Raw genomic sequence first — 17710 nt, 5'->3', positions numbered from 1 at the left:
GAGGCAGTTGCCCTTTGAAGACAATGAGAGTTGGTCGCGCAACATCGTATATTGCTTGATGTAACTCATTAACATCATTTGACGCAGGCTCAGTGGTCCAGAGATTAAGCATCCACGAGAACGAAGGTGTTGGGTTCGAATCTCTCTTGCTGGAACGTAGGTACACACTATGAGGAGTTCCATACTAGGACGAAAAGGCCGTTCAGTACTTCCAAGTTTTGTTTGATGGTCTTAAATTGGTCGGTTCATGATTTCAATCAAAATTTTATTTTAGTTTTAATTCAAGAAAATGTGAGATAATTAATGAGAATGCATTTGGGTTATGTACCGTGAAATAAATAATGATTTAATGAGTAACCATATCAAATATTTTAACACTTATTTAGTAATCCATAGAATTATGTTTGAGATAGTGAAAAGCTCATAAAAACTAATTTGTCAGTCATTAAATAGATAATCTATGTGGAAATTAAAAGATATTGAGTCACTTCAATTTGTAAAAACATATAAAACAAAAAATGATACACATACTTGAATAATTACATACAATTAGAGCATACTGGTTGCTAATGCATCAAAATTAAGCAGGACAAAGTAGAAAATAAAACTGATTCAACATTTTCACTCGGAGATACTTTGAATTTTATAATCTCTTATTTTATTTACATTATTTTATCAATTACGTTGTACCTGTTGGAGTAATTATTGTGATTATTCACACAAATCATAGTTATTTTACAGTACCGTTGAAAGACGGATGAAATTAAACAACTGATCTTGTTATTTGGGAGACTCATTGGGAGAGCATTTGAAAGTGGTAGGTTCTATTGTTGTTCAGGTATTTGAGATGGTTTATTGAGAAATTTTAAACAGGATAAAACCACTGCTATAGCGCTGTCTAATTTACAATGGTTGTCTAGCTGCAATTGCTTGGTAAACCAAACTGTCTTCCTTACAGATCACTGATCTTAGTAGTTCTGTATTAATGGTCCTTTAAGCAGACGTAGATTAGCGACCTCATGTGATGTATTGAGCTGACTTTGTATAATACATCAATAACTTGTTAAAATTTTAATCCGAGAGGTATTTTGAATAATTCGACCATGACGATATTTAGTTCAGATTGTACAACCAGTATTACTATGATGTTAGTTTTCCCTATCATTTTGACTTTATTAGATCACAGTTTCTTTGGTTTAGATCTTTTAGTTTTTTATAAGAATACTTCACTTCTGTAAATATGTGATCACGTTTTTCAAAATGTAATGAGCTCTTATATTACATTGTTCAAATAAATTTTATTTACCAATTAAGCTCGTTTAATTGACCAAAAATCTATATTTTGAGCATCACGATACATATAGTGATTGTGTTCAATTCACATTTACATGTTACCTTCAGACTGATTGAAATTATCGCTGAAAACTTGTCATTTACAAATGCTTGAAGTTTATCCATCTATAATTTTTAATTCTGATGTTCTACTTGTAAAATATGTAAACTGAACTAATAAAAGGCAGAACATGATGAAAACCCAGTTATAAAGTTTTTTTTCAATTAGGTTTCATCATGGCTTTACACTAATAATGAAATAACACACCCAGTAGTCGCGTTAAGATGAATGCGAAACTTTCTATCTATCCTACATTTTTAATGTTCCATCTACTCTTCTTGTTAGTTAGACACCTAAAAACGATATGATATTACTCTGCTCTTCTTTTAGTGTAAAAATAACAGATTGATGAATATTATTAAATATATTAAGTTGTCCTTTTCGTGTTTATAGAAAGTCTGAGATTGGACGGTGTACTCATTTCTATAGTGCTGTACCAGTCAGACCGAAAAAAACTTAGTAAAGATCCTAACTCATCGTGCTAGAATGATTAGCTCTGATAACCCCATTGTAGATGAACTGAGTAATATTCATAAGCTGCTTCGTAAGAATGTATATCAAACGAAATTCATCGATAAAAATATGATTGTGATTGAAAGAGGACCAAATTTCTCTACCGTTCCGAAGAAAGCACTGTTCTTAAAATTACAATTTCTCAATGTTGCTATCATAGAGATTGTAACTCAAAGGTTAGGGCAGGCAGTGCAGAAAACATTTACTTCAGCTCTAGTGAATGTGGTTTCCTACAACTGCTCCATAATAATGACCATCAATAAATGCAGACTACCTAAGTTCTCCATATCCATGTGTATTTACTAATTCAACTGCTTCTTTGCAGTCAGTTATATAAAAAGCGTACCATTCGCCAAGTCCATCATCACACAGCAGAATGCTATCCGTCTTGATTGAGCAAAGGACAGGTAAAAGTGATTAGGAATTCTATATTCTCTCTCACTTGGTAGACACAGTTTGTTCAATTGATTTGAATAAAGTTTTTAAAGTTATCCACCATGTCCCAACAAATTTACTTCATGCCTTACGGGTTTGTCTAGAGTATCTTTCTGAAGCTATCGAAAAACATGTTAACAAACGTCAACTTCGCATCTAAAAGAAGTTTGCACAACAACTTTCGCTACTTTGGCCATCGGCATAGGATCAAGTTTATGGCTGAACTTTGATGGAATCTTTTCGTTCAAAAACATGTAAACCAGTTTTTAATTTCCTTCAAGTCTGTTCTTTTACAGATTCTCAACATTTATATCTTGATTCTTGCATGACTACTATAATACAGAACTTCTATCAAAATTTTGGTTAGCTCCTTTTATATATTAGGTAGTGTAGGAAGTGCTTGATCATCCCTTACTTCCTTTATTATAATTCCCTCTCTTCCAATTACTCAATGGTATTTTATGTTCAATGTGATATTACATAACCATTACGCAATACACTAACTCAATGAGTGTTTTTTCATCGTTGTAAATCATATTATATATATATATATATATATATATATATTGATGTAAAGTCATGATGAAAAAATAGTTGAAAAAAATTTCTTGGCTCTATTTGTTCCTTGTACAAAGAGTCTAATATGAATTTTCACTATACTAAAAGTATTTTTCATTTATTTACTTGCATGTTTTGTCATTCAGATCAGAAGAATCAGACAACTAAATTCTACAATAAAGTTAGTTTCGTGTGTTTGATGACTGGAGCGTTTTTATTTATTGATTGACTATCAAAACAGTTTAAGAAAGAATATTAACAGCATGTCATGAATATGTATAATGTAATCAACTAAGAACCTAATTACATTATATAACAAGTCACTGGAGCCATTGTAACTATTGGATTAAACCCAACCTTTGTATATGTAAAGAAATTAGCGGTTAAATGTTATCTGCCCCTGGAACAAAGGTATTTTCACTTTTCTTAATTTCTTCTTTCAGTTACTTGTTACCGCGATTTAGTCAAATCACCTCTTGTAGTTGATGTTACGTAATAAAATTATTTTGAGTATTCCGTAACTATCAATTCAAGGATTAATAAATGCTTGTTAGAATATTTATTCTTTTTTTGCTGAAAAATGAGCTTTTTCAAGTTTTAAATTACGCTTATATTTAGCTGAAGAGAAAGAAGCGAAATGAACTCATTGTGTTCTACAATTAATATCGTTCTTGGCCCATTAAAATGCTATTCATAATGCAAATTAACTGATAAATAGTTCTAAATTCATATGCTTCGGTTATCTCATATCCATAAAATTGATTTCAATATCTCATCATGGAAAATCATATTGACTTTTTGGAAAATGTAAGATACTTGAAAGGTTGTACATTCTTGTTGATAGAACTGGTTAGTAGTAGGAGAATGTTTAATTTCAGAGTTCCCGTCACAGATTGATCTTTGCATAGCAGAAAGCAATAAACATGCTTTATTTAAATTCATAAAGGGAACCAATTGCATGAAATGAACATTCGATTTGTTTTACAACGGGAGTGCTCAGAAGTGCGCATCCACGATTCCATGAAAGATCGAATTCAGGACTTTGAAGTCTCATGCCAAGCACTTATCTTTTAAAGAAATGGCCAAGCAATCATTAGTTTTCATGTCCACCTGCAATAAATTCATAATATTTGTCAACCATCCTTCAAAGTCACAAATGGGTAACTGCTTCACATATAGATACAGTGCTTTCTGGTCTATAATGTTTGTCTAATATTCTTTTAAAAATTAAAACTGAGTGTTGTAGCACTGTTCTTAGATGAAGAACAATTTTATCAGGACGATTAAGTATAATGTTGTTTACATTATTATAAAGAATAATGGATAATTCTTCCAATATATTTAATACATAGTGAAACATGGGAAATCCTTATAATGTTTTATGCATCCGTTAGGTATACATATTTGAAAGTACGTAATCAAATAAGATAATGAGTACTTAGTAAACAAAGCTTTTGGGTGATTGATTAAATGCTTTAGACTTTCTGGTCATTTAATACTTGCATTATTTATCGAAGAAAGCACACTCCAAAAATTAGGTTTTTCCTGTATGAAATGACATGGAATAGGTAAACAGTCATGAAATTTATATGATCCATCTAAGTTATTTCTCAAAATAGTTTATGACATCTTATCATGTTCATAAGCGAAACAATTGTTAACCATATGGTTGACATAGATATTTAATAAATACAAAGATAGAAATATATGACAATGAAACGCATGATTTACTTCAGCCTAGCACAATTAACGTGACTTACCGTAAATTTATATCCATTTGGGACACGTTCCCTATCCAAACTTTGTGTGGCAATTAACTTTCCATGTTCCGTTAGTATGAACAAGTTGTTATACTGCTTATGTTGATTTGGCCATTGTATTTTATAGTTAACTTTACCATTTTGATTAGCATCTTTATCAATGGCTACAATTCTACCAACTGTAGAGTTCGGTTGATTTTCTTCCATAACCTGAACAAAATTAAGATATATACCATATAATATAGCGATAAGTTCGCAACAAAACACCAATCAAGTTTAGTAGTTTCAGTGTTTATTTCATGGTATCTTTGTAACTATTATGAAGATAAAGTGAAAATTTTATGATAGAATGATCCTCATGACATCCATCAATGAGCAACAGTAGTTATGATTGTGAAGCAGTCTTGAAATTCAGATAATTTAAAAAGTTCACATTAAAAGTTTATCAAACAAAGATATAAAATTTGGTTATTAAAGTTATGTGATATTAATCCACTCAGAATAATGTATTGCTGTGTGCTTATAGTAATATAGTACATTGAATAATAATTAAGGAACATTTACCATTAACGGATTTCATATTTTATTAGATAAGTAATCGCCAAGGAGTTCAGATAGTTTAATAGCAAAGCAAACTTATATGGTTACGTCATAATCTATAGCTACGTAAATCTATGACCCAACTAGGGTTTCTGTGATATTTGTTATTCTTAGTATAATTGATTGTTGGCAATTCGCTAAACACAGATATCTGTTGAAGTGAAATTTAAACAACTGGGAATACAGAATCGGTATTTTTAGTCAGCTGCACTATGATTTAGTTAACCTAACAATACAAATATCCGCTAATAAGCATTTATGCTTAACAACAATAAATGTAACTATTCAGAGGTGGATGATGTCTAGCATTGTAATCAAGGATGAGCGTCCAAACCCATTTGAAATTCGTCAGCCAGAGTTTTGCAGTAAGCACCAACCCTCGACGTACAGTTAAATTCAGCTGACGAATCGCAAATAGAACGAGATTTGTGTCTTGTATCCAACCATTCATCTCTTTTCATGATGCGTGTAGTTTATGGCAATATCGAAGCAATTCGCATAGGATGTACAAAAGCCGAATTTAACTAGTCAATTAAAGTCCTAACCTTCAACAGGAAGATTTTAACAACCAAGATGAAATGTCATTATTTTCTTAAGAACTTGTTATTAATATACATTTTACAGTTAAAATATCTATATTTTATCGAAAATTACTTGCACTATTTAACTATGTGACATGAAAGGATTGGGGGGGGGAGAAGAGGGGAAACACTCTGTTACATTGAGAAAAATCAACAATAAAAACATACATTTTGTGCGTCGAGAAATTCTTACAAACACACTAGAAAATCGGATGTATTGAATTTCTTTTTTTAAAAAAAACTTTGTTTCCTTCCATATTTTAGATTTATTTTGTCTTCAGTATACATTATGTATGTACTTATTTAACTAAATGTGTTTGCTTGCCTTTAAGAAAATGTCTCATCCTCATTTTATTCTCTATAATGTGATTTAGAAATGAATGTCGCTGTATCGTGAATGCAAAATGCACATTAAAAAATAATAATAATTTTAGTTATGATCAAACAAAAACCATCGCATTTCTTCAACTGATGTTAATGCATGTTTGTAGTGATCGGAAAAATGCGTAAGAGAATAAATTGAATGAATAAAGCTTTAAAAAGAAAATTCTTTAGAGAAATCAAAATAGTATGTACAGGCGTAAATAAAAGACAGGAAACTGAAGATCATTCATCATCTAATTACATATGTTGTAACCGATCCAATATATGTTGTAAGATATATATATATCTTCATTTAAGGCGAATCGATCATTAGAATATCCTATTCATAAAATATCGATGAATAAAATTGTCAAATTATTGATTTTTGGTCTTAGATTCTGACTTGACTATCAGCATTTCCTACTGTTAAGATACCGACAATGTTAGACAAAATATAATATAGTTAGTATAATGAATAAAACGGAATGTTATTAACTTATTAGAATGTGTTAAATCATACATTACGGTTAAAATAATGATGAAACCATGTTTCTGAAAGCTATAATTCATTGAGTAAAAGATAAAAATTAATTCGACTGTGACCTCGGAAAGCTACTTGAATAATATATAACCTCGATCGCGTAAATAACCACTGCCAGAGGAGTTCTACTCCCTGCATTCTCGAGGCCGAGATGTTGTTTACGAAATTATGAGGACAAGAAACGAGTGTCCGACGCTTTAACCGGGTTGGTGGATATGGAAGATGTTGGAAAACCCCGATTCCAAACCAACCGTGCACATGAGATCCAGTATCCTGAAAGAACAAATGGCGTGTGAACCAATTTTTGGTCACTGACTACCATGAGACTGCATCTCCTGACGTTGCCCCACTGCCTTGTGAATCAAAATTTTAGGTCGAAGGCTCCGTGTTTGGCCCCATAAGAAAACCATCTACTTCAGTCTGGACACCCGAACAGTATCACAGCCCACTCACAAATCAAGTGACGTAAGTAGCGCATACGTATTCAGTGCCCCTTTGTACTAATATTTGCATTCAAGTAAATAAATAAATATATCTCAAATTATTATCTTATGACGATATATGACTATTTACTATCTTACTATCAATGATGAAATTTCAATGATCTCCGATTATCACGTTTATGGTTTAAAAAAGCTAATTTTGGATGATTTGTCTCATTTAAATAGAGTTATCACATTATAAATCTATTATCAGTGCAATGGCGTTCACTATAGTCGTAATGACTAAAATTTAATATTTTTTTACAGACATAAATTCACTGTTACTGATTACTTTGACTTGCATTTCCTTTTAAGAACTTGTTTGTCTAATTACAGTAACATGAAAAGCTATAGTAGTCAGAAAATTCGGTGAAAAAAAAACTTTCACACTAGAAATAAATAAAACTAATGACAAAGCATATTTCCAATGAGACATGAAACTATATCTTATGGTTAATTTGTTAACCACTCAAGTTTTTTTCAAAGGAAACATAATATGAGATACCAAAAACTTAATTTATAGATCCACTCTTTCCCCTTCAAAAGTTTGTTTTGATAACTATCTACTGCTTCCTTTATATTTGAGTAGCTCTACAGTCAGTGTATAATCGAACTGTACTGAAATTGTGACTCCTATCATTTGAATTAGTCATTTTTGAAAAATTGCAAATGGTACAGTTGTAAACTTTTCACTTAATTCTTTAGAATTAAATTTAACAGATATAACAGATTAAAAATTTAATTCGCCTTTATTTTGTTTGAATTATTTTTTCTGGTTATCGTTTTTGTAGCGAGTTAATTTTCTACGAGATGGTGTCGCTAACCCTTTGCCCAACCCTCCTCCTTTACCCGGGCTTGGGACCGGCAGTAAGTCTAGAAGAGCTACAGGCAAGCCCTAACTTGGAATCCTGGAGGGAAGTGGGAAAGAGGAAGGCCAAAGAATACATCACGTCGAGAAATAGAAGCAGATATGAAAAGGATGAATAGGAACTGGAAGAAACTGGAAAGGATTGGCGAGGACAGGGTTGGATGGCAAATGTTGGTGAGCGTCCTATGCTCTTTCACGAGGAGTAACAGGCGTAAGTTTATTTTGTTTAAAAATATTTTTGTACTATAGTGTGTGCTACTGATATCGATAGACACAAGTAGTATGTATTAGGGTATTCTGTAATTTTGTGCCCAAATACATTCGATTATCCCAATTTATGTTCTTATTTACTAAAATATGTAAAATGAATATTTTATAAACACTATGCAAAATGCAACAATTTGATTAATCATTTAAAACAAAAACCAAATGAATATGTCAACTAATAAATAACATATTGAATAAAAAAATAAATGAAAATTTAAGAAATCAAAAATAAAAAGTAAATTTTATAATAAAAACAAAATATTTACAAATATATTCAAAACATTTGTATATGTCTATAAAGTTAAATTGCTAGGTTTGAAGCTATCACGGGTTCACTTAATCTGCGAACGAGAAACAAGACTCGATGACCAAAATCCAGTAAGCTGGCTATTTGATGCGTCCCAGCCCCGCTAACTAGAGGGAGAAATCCAAGCTTGGAATGGGAAGTATATTCTGCAAAACAGCCAGAAACGAGCGGTAACAACAAACACAATTCAAAACCTATATACACGGTGCAAAACCGTCCTTGGGGAGAGTAACCAAGTTGTATACTAAAAGACGCAACGGACCAATATCATTTAAGATGTTTCCCAGTAGGAAATACGACATATAGGTGACAAGAGCGCCTTTGGCGCAAAAACGAAGAAATTCGAATTTTCCAGATAAAATTACAAAATTAGATCCTTTCCTAAATGAGTTCTGGGGATCTAACATCCCCAACATAAATAGAACAAAACAGTTTGAAAGTGTTTGTTTGCTTATTTTTTTTCAACCAAATTAGTTAGGACACACATTGAGGAAAGCACCCGACTGCGTCACAAGACAAGCCCTCACATGGAATCCTCAAGGCCAAAGGAAAAGAGGAAGACCAAAGAACACATTACACCGAGAAATGGAAATAGACATGAGAAAAATGAACAAGAATTGGATGGAACTAGAAAAGAAGGCCCAGGACTGAGTGGGTTGGAGAATGCTGGTCGGTGGCCTATGCTCCATTGGGAGTAACAGGCGTAAGTAAGTAAATTAGTTATTTCACCATGATGAATAAATTTTTTTAAAAGAAGTAAAAACGAAAAGAAAATTTTCTTCTTTGTGTGAATATATAGTTTTTTTCTAGAAAAAAGAAACAACTTTTTCTCTTTATTTTTCTCTTAGATCAACTGTCAAAAATTAAATGAACACAGTTTAATTTTGTCAGATGTATAAAATGTTCTCAGTTTGTTTTTTTGGTTGTTGTTCTTGTCGTTGTTGTTGTGGTGGTTGTTGATGTTGTTGTTGTTGTTCATTTAAACAAATCTATACACATAATGTATGACGTGATATATCGATATTGTCGTGCAAATTGTGTTTTTTTTAAAAAAAAAAAATTTAAAATTCAAAATGAATTGAGATATTTAATTTATACATTTAAATAAAACTATATTTCTAGAATTATGTCAATTAAATTGTTTTAATTTTCTTTTTTGATTAAATAAAATAAATGCACAATTTATAAATTAAAATAATTAAAGATATAAACTATTGTGAATGAATGATTTGTAGCAACTGAAATCATTCTTTTTTGTATATGGGATAGATAAAAGTAAAACTAGAGAGAGATAGAGATAGGGATCGAGATAGAGATCGACACAGAGAGAGAGAGAGAGGATATAATTGATGTTTTTGTATTCATGAACATTATTACTATTAAACAAATAGATAAGTACCATTAATAAAGTTAGATTTGATCATTTCAAATGAATTAGATATTGAAGAGATTGGTAATAATAGAAATAATATTTGTAAGATTATTATGAGTAGAAGATTAAGTTTCTGAATTTGCTTGAAGGTAGATAAATAAGCGTATGAAATTATCAGAAGTTTAATTAGTTCGAAGGAAACAAAATCTAATACATTCAATATAATTAAAATCAAAAAGTCATTAATATAATCTTATAAAACTGAAAAATAAATTCAACATCAGTATTTATCTTAATCTTAATGACTATCAAGTCGATAAACAGTATATCAAAAGAAATTACATATGCTTTAACAATTATGTGGAAAGGTGAATGACTGAAGCTTTCCATGTATTGATAAATTATACACAGAGTAACATAAAGATCTAACGATCCAATCAACATGAACCAATCAATTTAAATATTCATACATCTAATTCTATTCATATTTCATTACTAATATATGTACAAACATTCTTATCTCTACTCCGTTACATTACAAATATCATATTTTTCCGCACACAAACATGTGTACGAGTTCACACAAGTAGTTCTCACACCGAATCATCTTGAGAATTATGATATCACGTTAACATTATCAGACCTATTTTTATTTCTGTTGGACAAAATATACTATACTTTATAAAGTGATTTAGATAATTGCTAGAAATGTAATCTAGAATGTGCATTTCGTTTATTTTTTTAGGATTTGTCAGTTGGATGTACTCTCATCCCAGAGCTGCTTAATTAGACTCAACAGCGTCGGTATCTACTCGGTAGCTGATGAAATGATTGTCCTGAATTGCATTACTACCTATCATCCATTCCTGCTTATGATATTTGTAATTTAATGGCAGTATTGAGGCAAATAGCATAAGATGTTTATAACCGTCAAACGATATAATTGGTAATAAAATCCAATTCTACTCAAAAACCCATTAAACCAATTACATCATAGATATTAGAAAAAACTGACGTATGCTCATCTCTACATATTAAAATAGAAAATAATAAATCATCGTTTTTTGATTAAATCTAGCGAATGTTAGACAGTAGAAATCTTCATACACGAGAGAGAAAAGATATCCATGTCTATCTACCATACTGAATATTAAAAATGGTGAGAGAACATAATAAAATTTAGGTGAAAATGAGACATTTATTTAGTCATATTCACTAAATTATGACATAATTCATTTATTCCTTTTTTTAATACTAAATGTTTACCTGGCAGTTGTTATGACCTTTTCAAATATCCAACATAAAAGAAAAAAGAAAGCGCTTTACAATAGATTTAACCATTTACATTAGAAAGCATGTGATATTTAGAAAGCAACCACACAAAAAAAAACATAGAATGAAATAAAACATACAGAAATGCGTTGGAAAAAGCAAAAAAAAGAGAAAAAACACAACTTATCGGTTTTCATTACAAGAGAATATTTAACAATCAACTAGAGTATTAACTAGACTTATTAACTTTTCTTTTAACACAATATGATATTCACTATAATTTACTGTGTAACTATTTCAACAACAACGACGACAACAACAATAAAATCAGACATCATTTTATGCATTACTTTGAGTTATGATTATTAAGTAAATATTTAAAATAGTCTAGAATAGTTGAATGGCTGATAAGGTGTTTTCGTCTGACAAAAAGAAAGAATTGACTGATGGATTAAATCAACCATTCTTAAATTATATTCAATCAAAATCTAATTTAAAAGTATCCGTAAACATTTTGATAATAATAAAAGCTAATCTTTTTTAAAAACAATCATTATTATGTAAATAAAAACAACATTGTATTAGTTATGTTAAAAAAGATAATGATTAATTATCGTGAATATTTACCACAGCGGTAAATTGGAATCTTGAAGAGAAAGAAAAAAGAGGAAGATCAAAGAACACGCCGCTTCGCAAATTCGAAGCAGACAAGGAAAGAATGAATAACAACAGGAAACAACTGGTATGGATTGCCCATGACAGAGATGGATACCGAATACTGGTGGACGGCCTAATCTCCTCTACGAGGAGTAACACGTATAAGGAAGTAAGCAAGTATAAAAATATAACGGCCGATCGTAATAAGTTCAGGACTTTAAAGTATCATTGAAAATAAATGTCATTTATAATTATTAGATTGAATATGGTACATAATTCATCGAAGACTAGATAACTTCTACCAATCTATATATGTATATATTTAGCAATAAAAAGAACACAAAAATATAATTATTTTTAAATAATTCATGCCAGTGTAGTGAAGGAGAACAAATTTGGGGATGATTGAATGTATTTAAACATAAAATTACAGAATATCTTAGTAAAGTCTGAGAACCATACAGTAAATACTTAATTGTAAAATGTCAATCAATTATCTCAAACCTGACCGTTCTTTTGCAAATATCAGTCAATCGTCTCAGACTTCACTAATCATTCGTTTTCACAACAATCGTTCTTTGTTCTCAATCCCTTTCTTTGATCTTCTTAACCTTCTGTCTCCAGGCATTTCATTTTCGATTGACGATACATACTACTTACATCTGTCGACATCAGTATTACATAACATACCAGCATTAAGAAACCATTTATCTGCATTTACAGAAAATTTTCAAAAATAATCCACAATGGAGTATTCTAGAATAAAAACGCTCTTGTCAACCTAGTAATTTTACTCTATAAAACTTGGATAATTAAATCTAACAGTAAATTTAAACAACAGACACATTGAAATCAACACTTTCAAACCGTATAATCTTAATCGTGCTGGTAAATATTAAAGGTCAGAAGGATTTCTACTAGTGGTTAGTACAAGAATCAATGATATTTCTGATACAAACACGTAAAACTAATAGATGATTTTCCATTATTTATACATTTACGGTTGCTCCTGACCAAATTTTGTGACAAATTTTATGAGCTCCAAGTATAGTAAATAATATGCATAAGATTTAAATCCAAAAACCTTCAATCTAAAGCAATCATGCATAAATAATTGGCTTAAAGATTCTATTTCTCAGAACATCAACTTTGGTCTACTTTAAGTTTCAAAGTACAATACTTCCACTTAGTTTGATTCAATCGTTTTTTGATACTTTCAACATAAATACTTAAAATGAATAAACCGACATCACCTGTTTCAGTAAAATCACCTTGAATTTGGCTAGCAGTATTATAATAGTGATTTTAATTCTTTTTTTATGAACGAAAGATATTTCTAGTGAATGAACATTAAAGTAACATACTAAAACTTTTAAAAATGAGAGAAAATAAAGGATCCAAGTTATATAGATGAACAATTGTTTCTTTAATTACACATTGATTACAATGTAAAATCTCACGTGAATTATAGATATAATCAATAATACATTATAGTTTGCCGTTTTGTCTTCTGACGTCCACAAAACTATCTTTCATATATATATTTTTACTAATAATCAAACATCCTTTGATTTCAGTGACAAATGGATCTTTTTATTTTTTCTTATTCAACAAAATACAATCTGAACATATGGTCATGTTATTGTTGGGTTGTTTTTTTTCTCTTATACCTGAATTACATAACAGAATTCATCGTATTCACATAATGAAATGAAATCCAATGAAAGGTTCAATGTGTAATATTCTATATTGTTTCATTTTCAGATGTCACATTTTGTTTTGTAATTAATGTTATTAGTATTTATAAGTATCATAGAAAAATGTAAATAGAAAACTACTTTGGTATTGTTTGGCTTGTATTTTCCCATTGAGGTTTAAGACTACAATTGATCAGTCTGTTATTAGCATATTTGCATACTGTATGTATGCACAGTATTTATTATAATATTTAAGTGTTAACGAAATACCAGAAGGATCCTGTATATGTATTTACGTCATGAATGAAAATGTTTATCATTCATTGTTGTATTTTCGCAGAAATATAACTAAAATTGTATTCATTAGTGCGGTTATGGTAGGGTGTTTTTTTTGTTTGTATTCGTTACATTTAAGTTTCAATGAATCAAGAGAAAAAACGTGTGATTATGTAATAAGACAGAAAAAAACAAGTGACTGTAGATGATCTATTTATCTAGTAGTTGTTTTGTGTATGTCCTCTTTTTTGTTCAATGGATATTTCCAATGCTTTTTATCATGAAATATCTTACTGTATGAATGAAACGTGGTTTGTTCTATGAAATATGGGATAAAAAACAAACTTATTTGGTTATTTAGAAATGTCCCGACTTTTATAATTCTTCTTATTATTATTATGTTGTCATATAAATATGATTAGGTAAATAAAGACTGTACATTGATGGCTACATTAAACGAATAGCATATTTAGTAATCTATTTTTGGTTTCATGATTTCTTTATTTAATGATTTAGAACAATGAAACAATAGTATGATTAGTTTGCTTTAGTACTTATTACTAAAGCAAGTGACAGGAAAAATCACTTTTATGGTGTTTTCCAGTATAATGTATGAACAGAAATTTAAACCAAGTCATTTTTTTTCTACAACATCTATATTTATCTGTACTTTTTATATAATCAATCGGTTCATGATCTCAATCAAAAAATTAATAATCTCCACAAACCCTGTACTAGTAATTAACATATGCTCATTAGTGACTAGCTTCGTGAGAAAATTCTCGTAGTCCTAGTGAGAAGCCGTGACCAGTCGAGCTAATCCGTGTAGGGTAGAGACAAGTATCTAACTCAGTACAATGGAAGGTGGTCGCGCAATTTCGTGGGTTTGTTGATGTTAGACACTAACACCATTGGATGCCGGCTCAGTGGTCAAGTAGGTTAAGCGTTCGCGCTCAAGACTGAAGGCCCTGGGTTTGAATCCCGCGAGTGGGATCATGAATGCTCACTACTGAGGAGTGCCTAAATAGTACGAAACGGCTGTCCAGCGCTTCCAGGTTTTCAATGGCTGTCTAACATCAATCGGTTCATGATCTCAATCAAGAACTTAATAATCTCCACAACCTCTATACCAGTAAGTTTATAGACAATCAACATCATGATTGTTATATTTATGATCGTTATTTGTATAACTCTCTTAGTTGTATAGTGCTAAATTGTTTCTGAATATCCAGACTGCTTGTAATTACACTATTTGATTACGTAATGGATTAATAACTGTATTTTTTTCTGCAAAAGCTGTTCGCTGAGCTGAAAGTAAACTGTTTTATAATAAATTTTATTCACGGTTTATTGAATGATTGGGAAATGAAGGTATGATTGGTTTAAAAAAATAATTTACATTACTTAGAGTCCTAGCAATTACAGTTACAAGAAACAAAAAGGTTGTAATCGTTAGTCAAGCTGTAGATTCTCCAAAATGATAATAATAAAGTACTTGGTAGCTTTGATATGTCAAAGTTTTTAAAGATAATTTTAAAACGTTTACAAGCTTATATACATATATCCTTTTTGCAACTACGAAATTCAAGTCGATAACATAGTAGTACCATAAATACGTTATCCTTCATAGAGAGAATACAAGAGTATTCGTCTTTTATGAGCAAAACTTATATTATTTGTCTTATTTCATAATTTGAAAAGGTCAGATTTCGTTAAATGAACCTGTAGTGTTAAATATAAAAGTGAATTCTTAGTCAGTCTATAGCCGGTAAATCGGTTACATTTACAAGTACTTAATATCCATAAAAAGTAATATCAATCACAATTTGGCATTAAGCAGAATGTTTGGAAATAGTAATTTATATCGTTTATTAACACAAATATAAAATTTTGTAATTTGGCTTGTGTTCTACAATTTACCACATGATAAACTAAATATTTAATTTTCCTCACATTTAATGTGTCTGATTGTGCGTAACGGAAAAAGTTTACAAACGACCGAAGTCAAAACTCGCTGCTCTTATTGCAAAGGTATGTGGAACGCTTAAAAAATGCATATTTACTATCACATAGAGTGAAATCAGTTAAAAATCCAGAACATATATAGTGTTCGTTCAAAATAATTTATTGCTTAAAGTAATTTACTTTAGCAGGTTAAAACAGATCACTAAATTTATTCATTTAACGGTAACAAAAGTCTATTTTTCTGATCATTTAAAGTGTTATATAAACGACAATATGAAAGGTTTCATTAACATTATCCAAAGTACATAAAAGTACATTAGGCGCAATAAATTATTTTGAAAACGTATACCGAAAATCTCAATTCAAACATTTTTAAAGTTAAATAACTAAAGATAAAAATAGAATAGAGACAACAGATAGTCAACTTTCATTATGCAAATATAAATTTTTATTGTATATGTACATTACTTGATATAGACTGTTTTTTTAAGAAGTTATTATGTTTAATACAATGATAACTGAGATGATCTATTCCAAGGTTTGTTGTACAGTATGATATAAACAATACATCCTAAACCGACATTGAGATGAACATGCAATTATGATTGTCTAACATGGTAGGCATGTTAAGTCAAAGAAATGATTACAAGACTTTTATAAATAAGGTGTAGATATCTACCATAACTATTTTTTATAGTATTGTATTTTAATGTTATTATGATGCGGAAACTACGTTCTTAATGCAAATGTTTAATATTTATCCTCATACACTGTGCAGAAATATAAATTTTATGAATGAGCTGAAAGTATATTGGTTATTACTGTAAAATAACTGTCAGATGATGATATCAGGTGTGCAAACTTGCAAACATTCACTGTAGTTTCCTTTATTTCGAAAATGTTACAAAAGCAATTAGAAAACTGTGTAATGAAGCAAATGAAGAGAGACACTAAAATAGAGACCTTTTGAATTAAACTAAGAGTTTAACTGATCAACAAATAGTGTTTTGCTGTGCAAAACCCCTTGCATTATATAATCATTATGTTAATTATGTGTGTTAATTTACCGAAAACGGTTTCACATTTATCTAGATGGAAAGTTTAACTGAAATACAAATTTACTAATTGTTAGGAAGCAAAGGGAATTATCAAAAGTATTTTTTAACCGTTTTAATTAAAGCTGTTCCCAAAATATCACGTTTGTTGAGTTGTAAAGTTAGTGGACATCTATGAGTGTATTGGATATTGAATTAAAAAAGCATAACCTCTAACGAGCTTGGTAACTAACATAGAATCAAAGTTATTTTTTATCATTAATATTCTTACTTTAATGCTATAACATGAGTTGTTTAGGTTGAAAATCATATTAAATCGTGGAAAATTAGCAAGGCTAGATATACACTGAGATATTAGCAGTATTACTGTTCTATTCTTGTAGAATCATGAGCCGATTGAACTTAGACATTAGCATCATTGGATCCCTGCTCAGAGATCTAGGGGTTAAGTATTTTTCGCGATAGCGAAACAGCTGGATTTTGGTACCGAACGCAGGACCAAGAATGTGCACAGCTGGGGAGTCCTACATCAAGATGAAACGGCCGTTCAGTGCTCTCAAGTTTCTAGTGGTGGTCTGGCTTAGATCGACTCATGAATCCAACTGAAAATATTCTTCAGTAGACGACTTTGTAAATTATTTTAAATTGTGTTTTTCATGAAGTGTTTTAGATGCTTAAGAAAGCTTATTCCGATAAAGTGCGGTCCTGTACCCTTTAAGAATAATGTAGAAAGACTTCTAGAAATGAG

General features: G+C 30.4%; 1 protein-coding gene across 1 annotated transcript in view; it reads right to left on the bottom strand.

Annotated features, from left to right (window-relative positions):
• Nucleotides 1–17710, bottom strand: part of MS3_00010125 (uncharacterized protein) — a 79075-nt gene that overhangs the window by 32549 nt on the left and 28816 nt on the right. The window contains exon 2 of the mRNA XM_051218474.1: nucleotides 4660–4869. Coding sequence (XP_051074011.1) covers nucleotides 4660–4869 — 210 coding nt within the window. The remainder of the gene's footprint in view (nucleotides 1–4659; nucleotides 4870–17710) is intronic.

The sequence above is a fragment of the Schistosoma haematobium genome, chromosome 1, assembly GCF_000699445.3.
Source record: "Schistosoma haematobium chromosome 1, whole genome shotgun sequence".
NCBI classification, from domain to species: Eukaryota; Metazoa; Platyhelminthes; class Trematoda; order Strigeidida; family Schistosomatidae; genus Schistosoma; species Schistosoma haematobium.
Note: the sequence above shows the minus strand (reverse complement) of the source record. Positions and strands in the feature narration are given on the sequence as shown.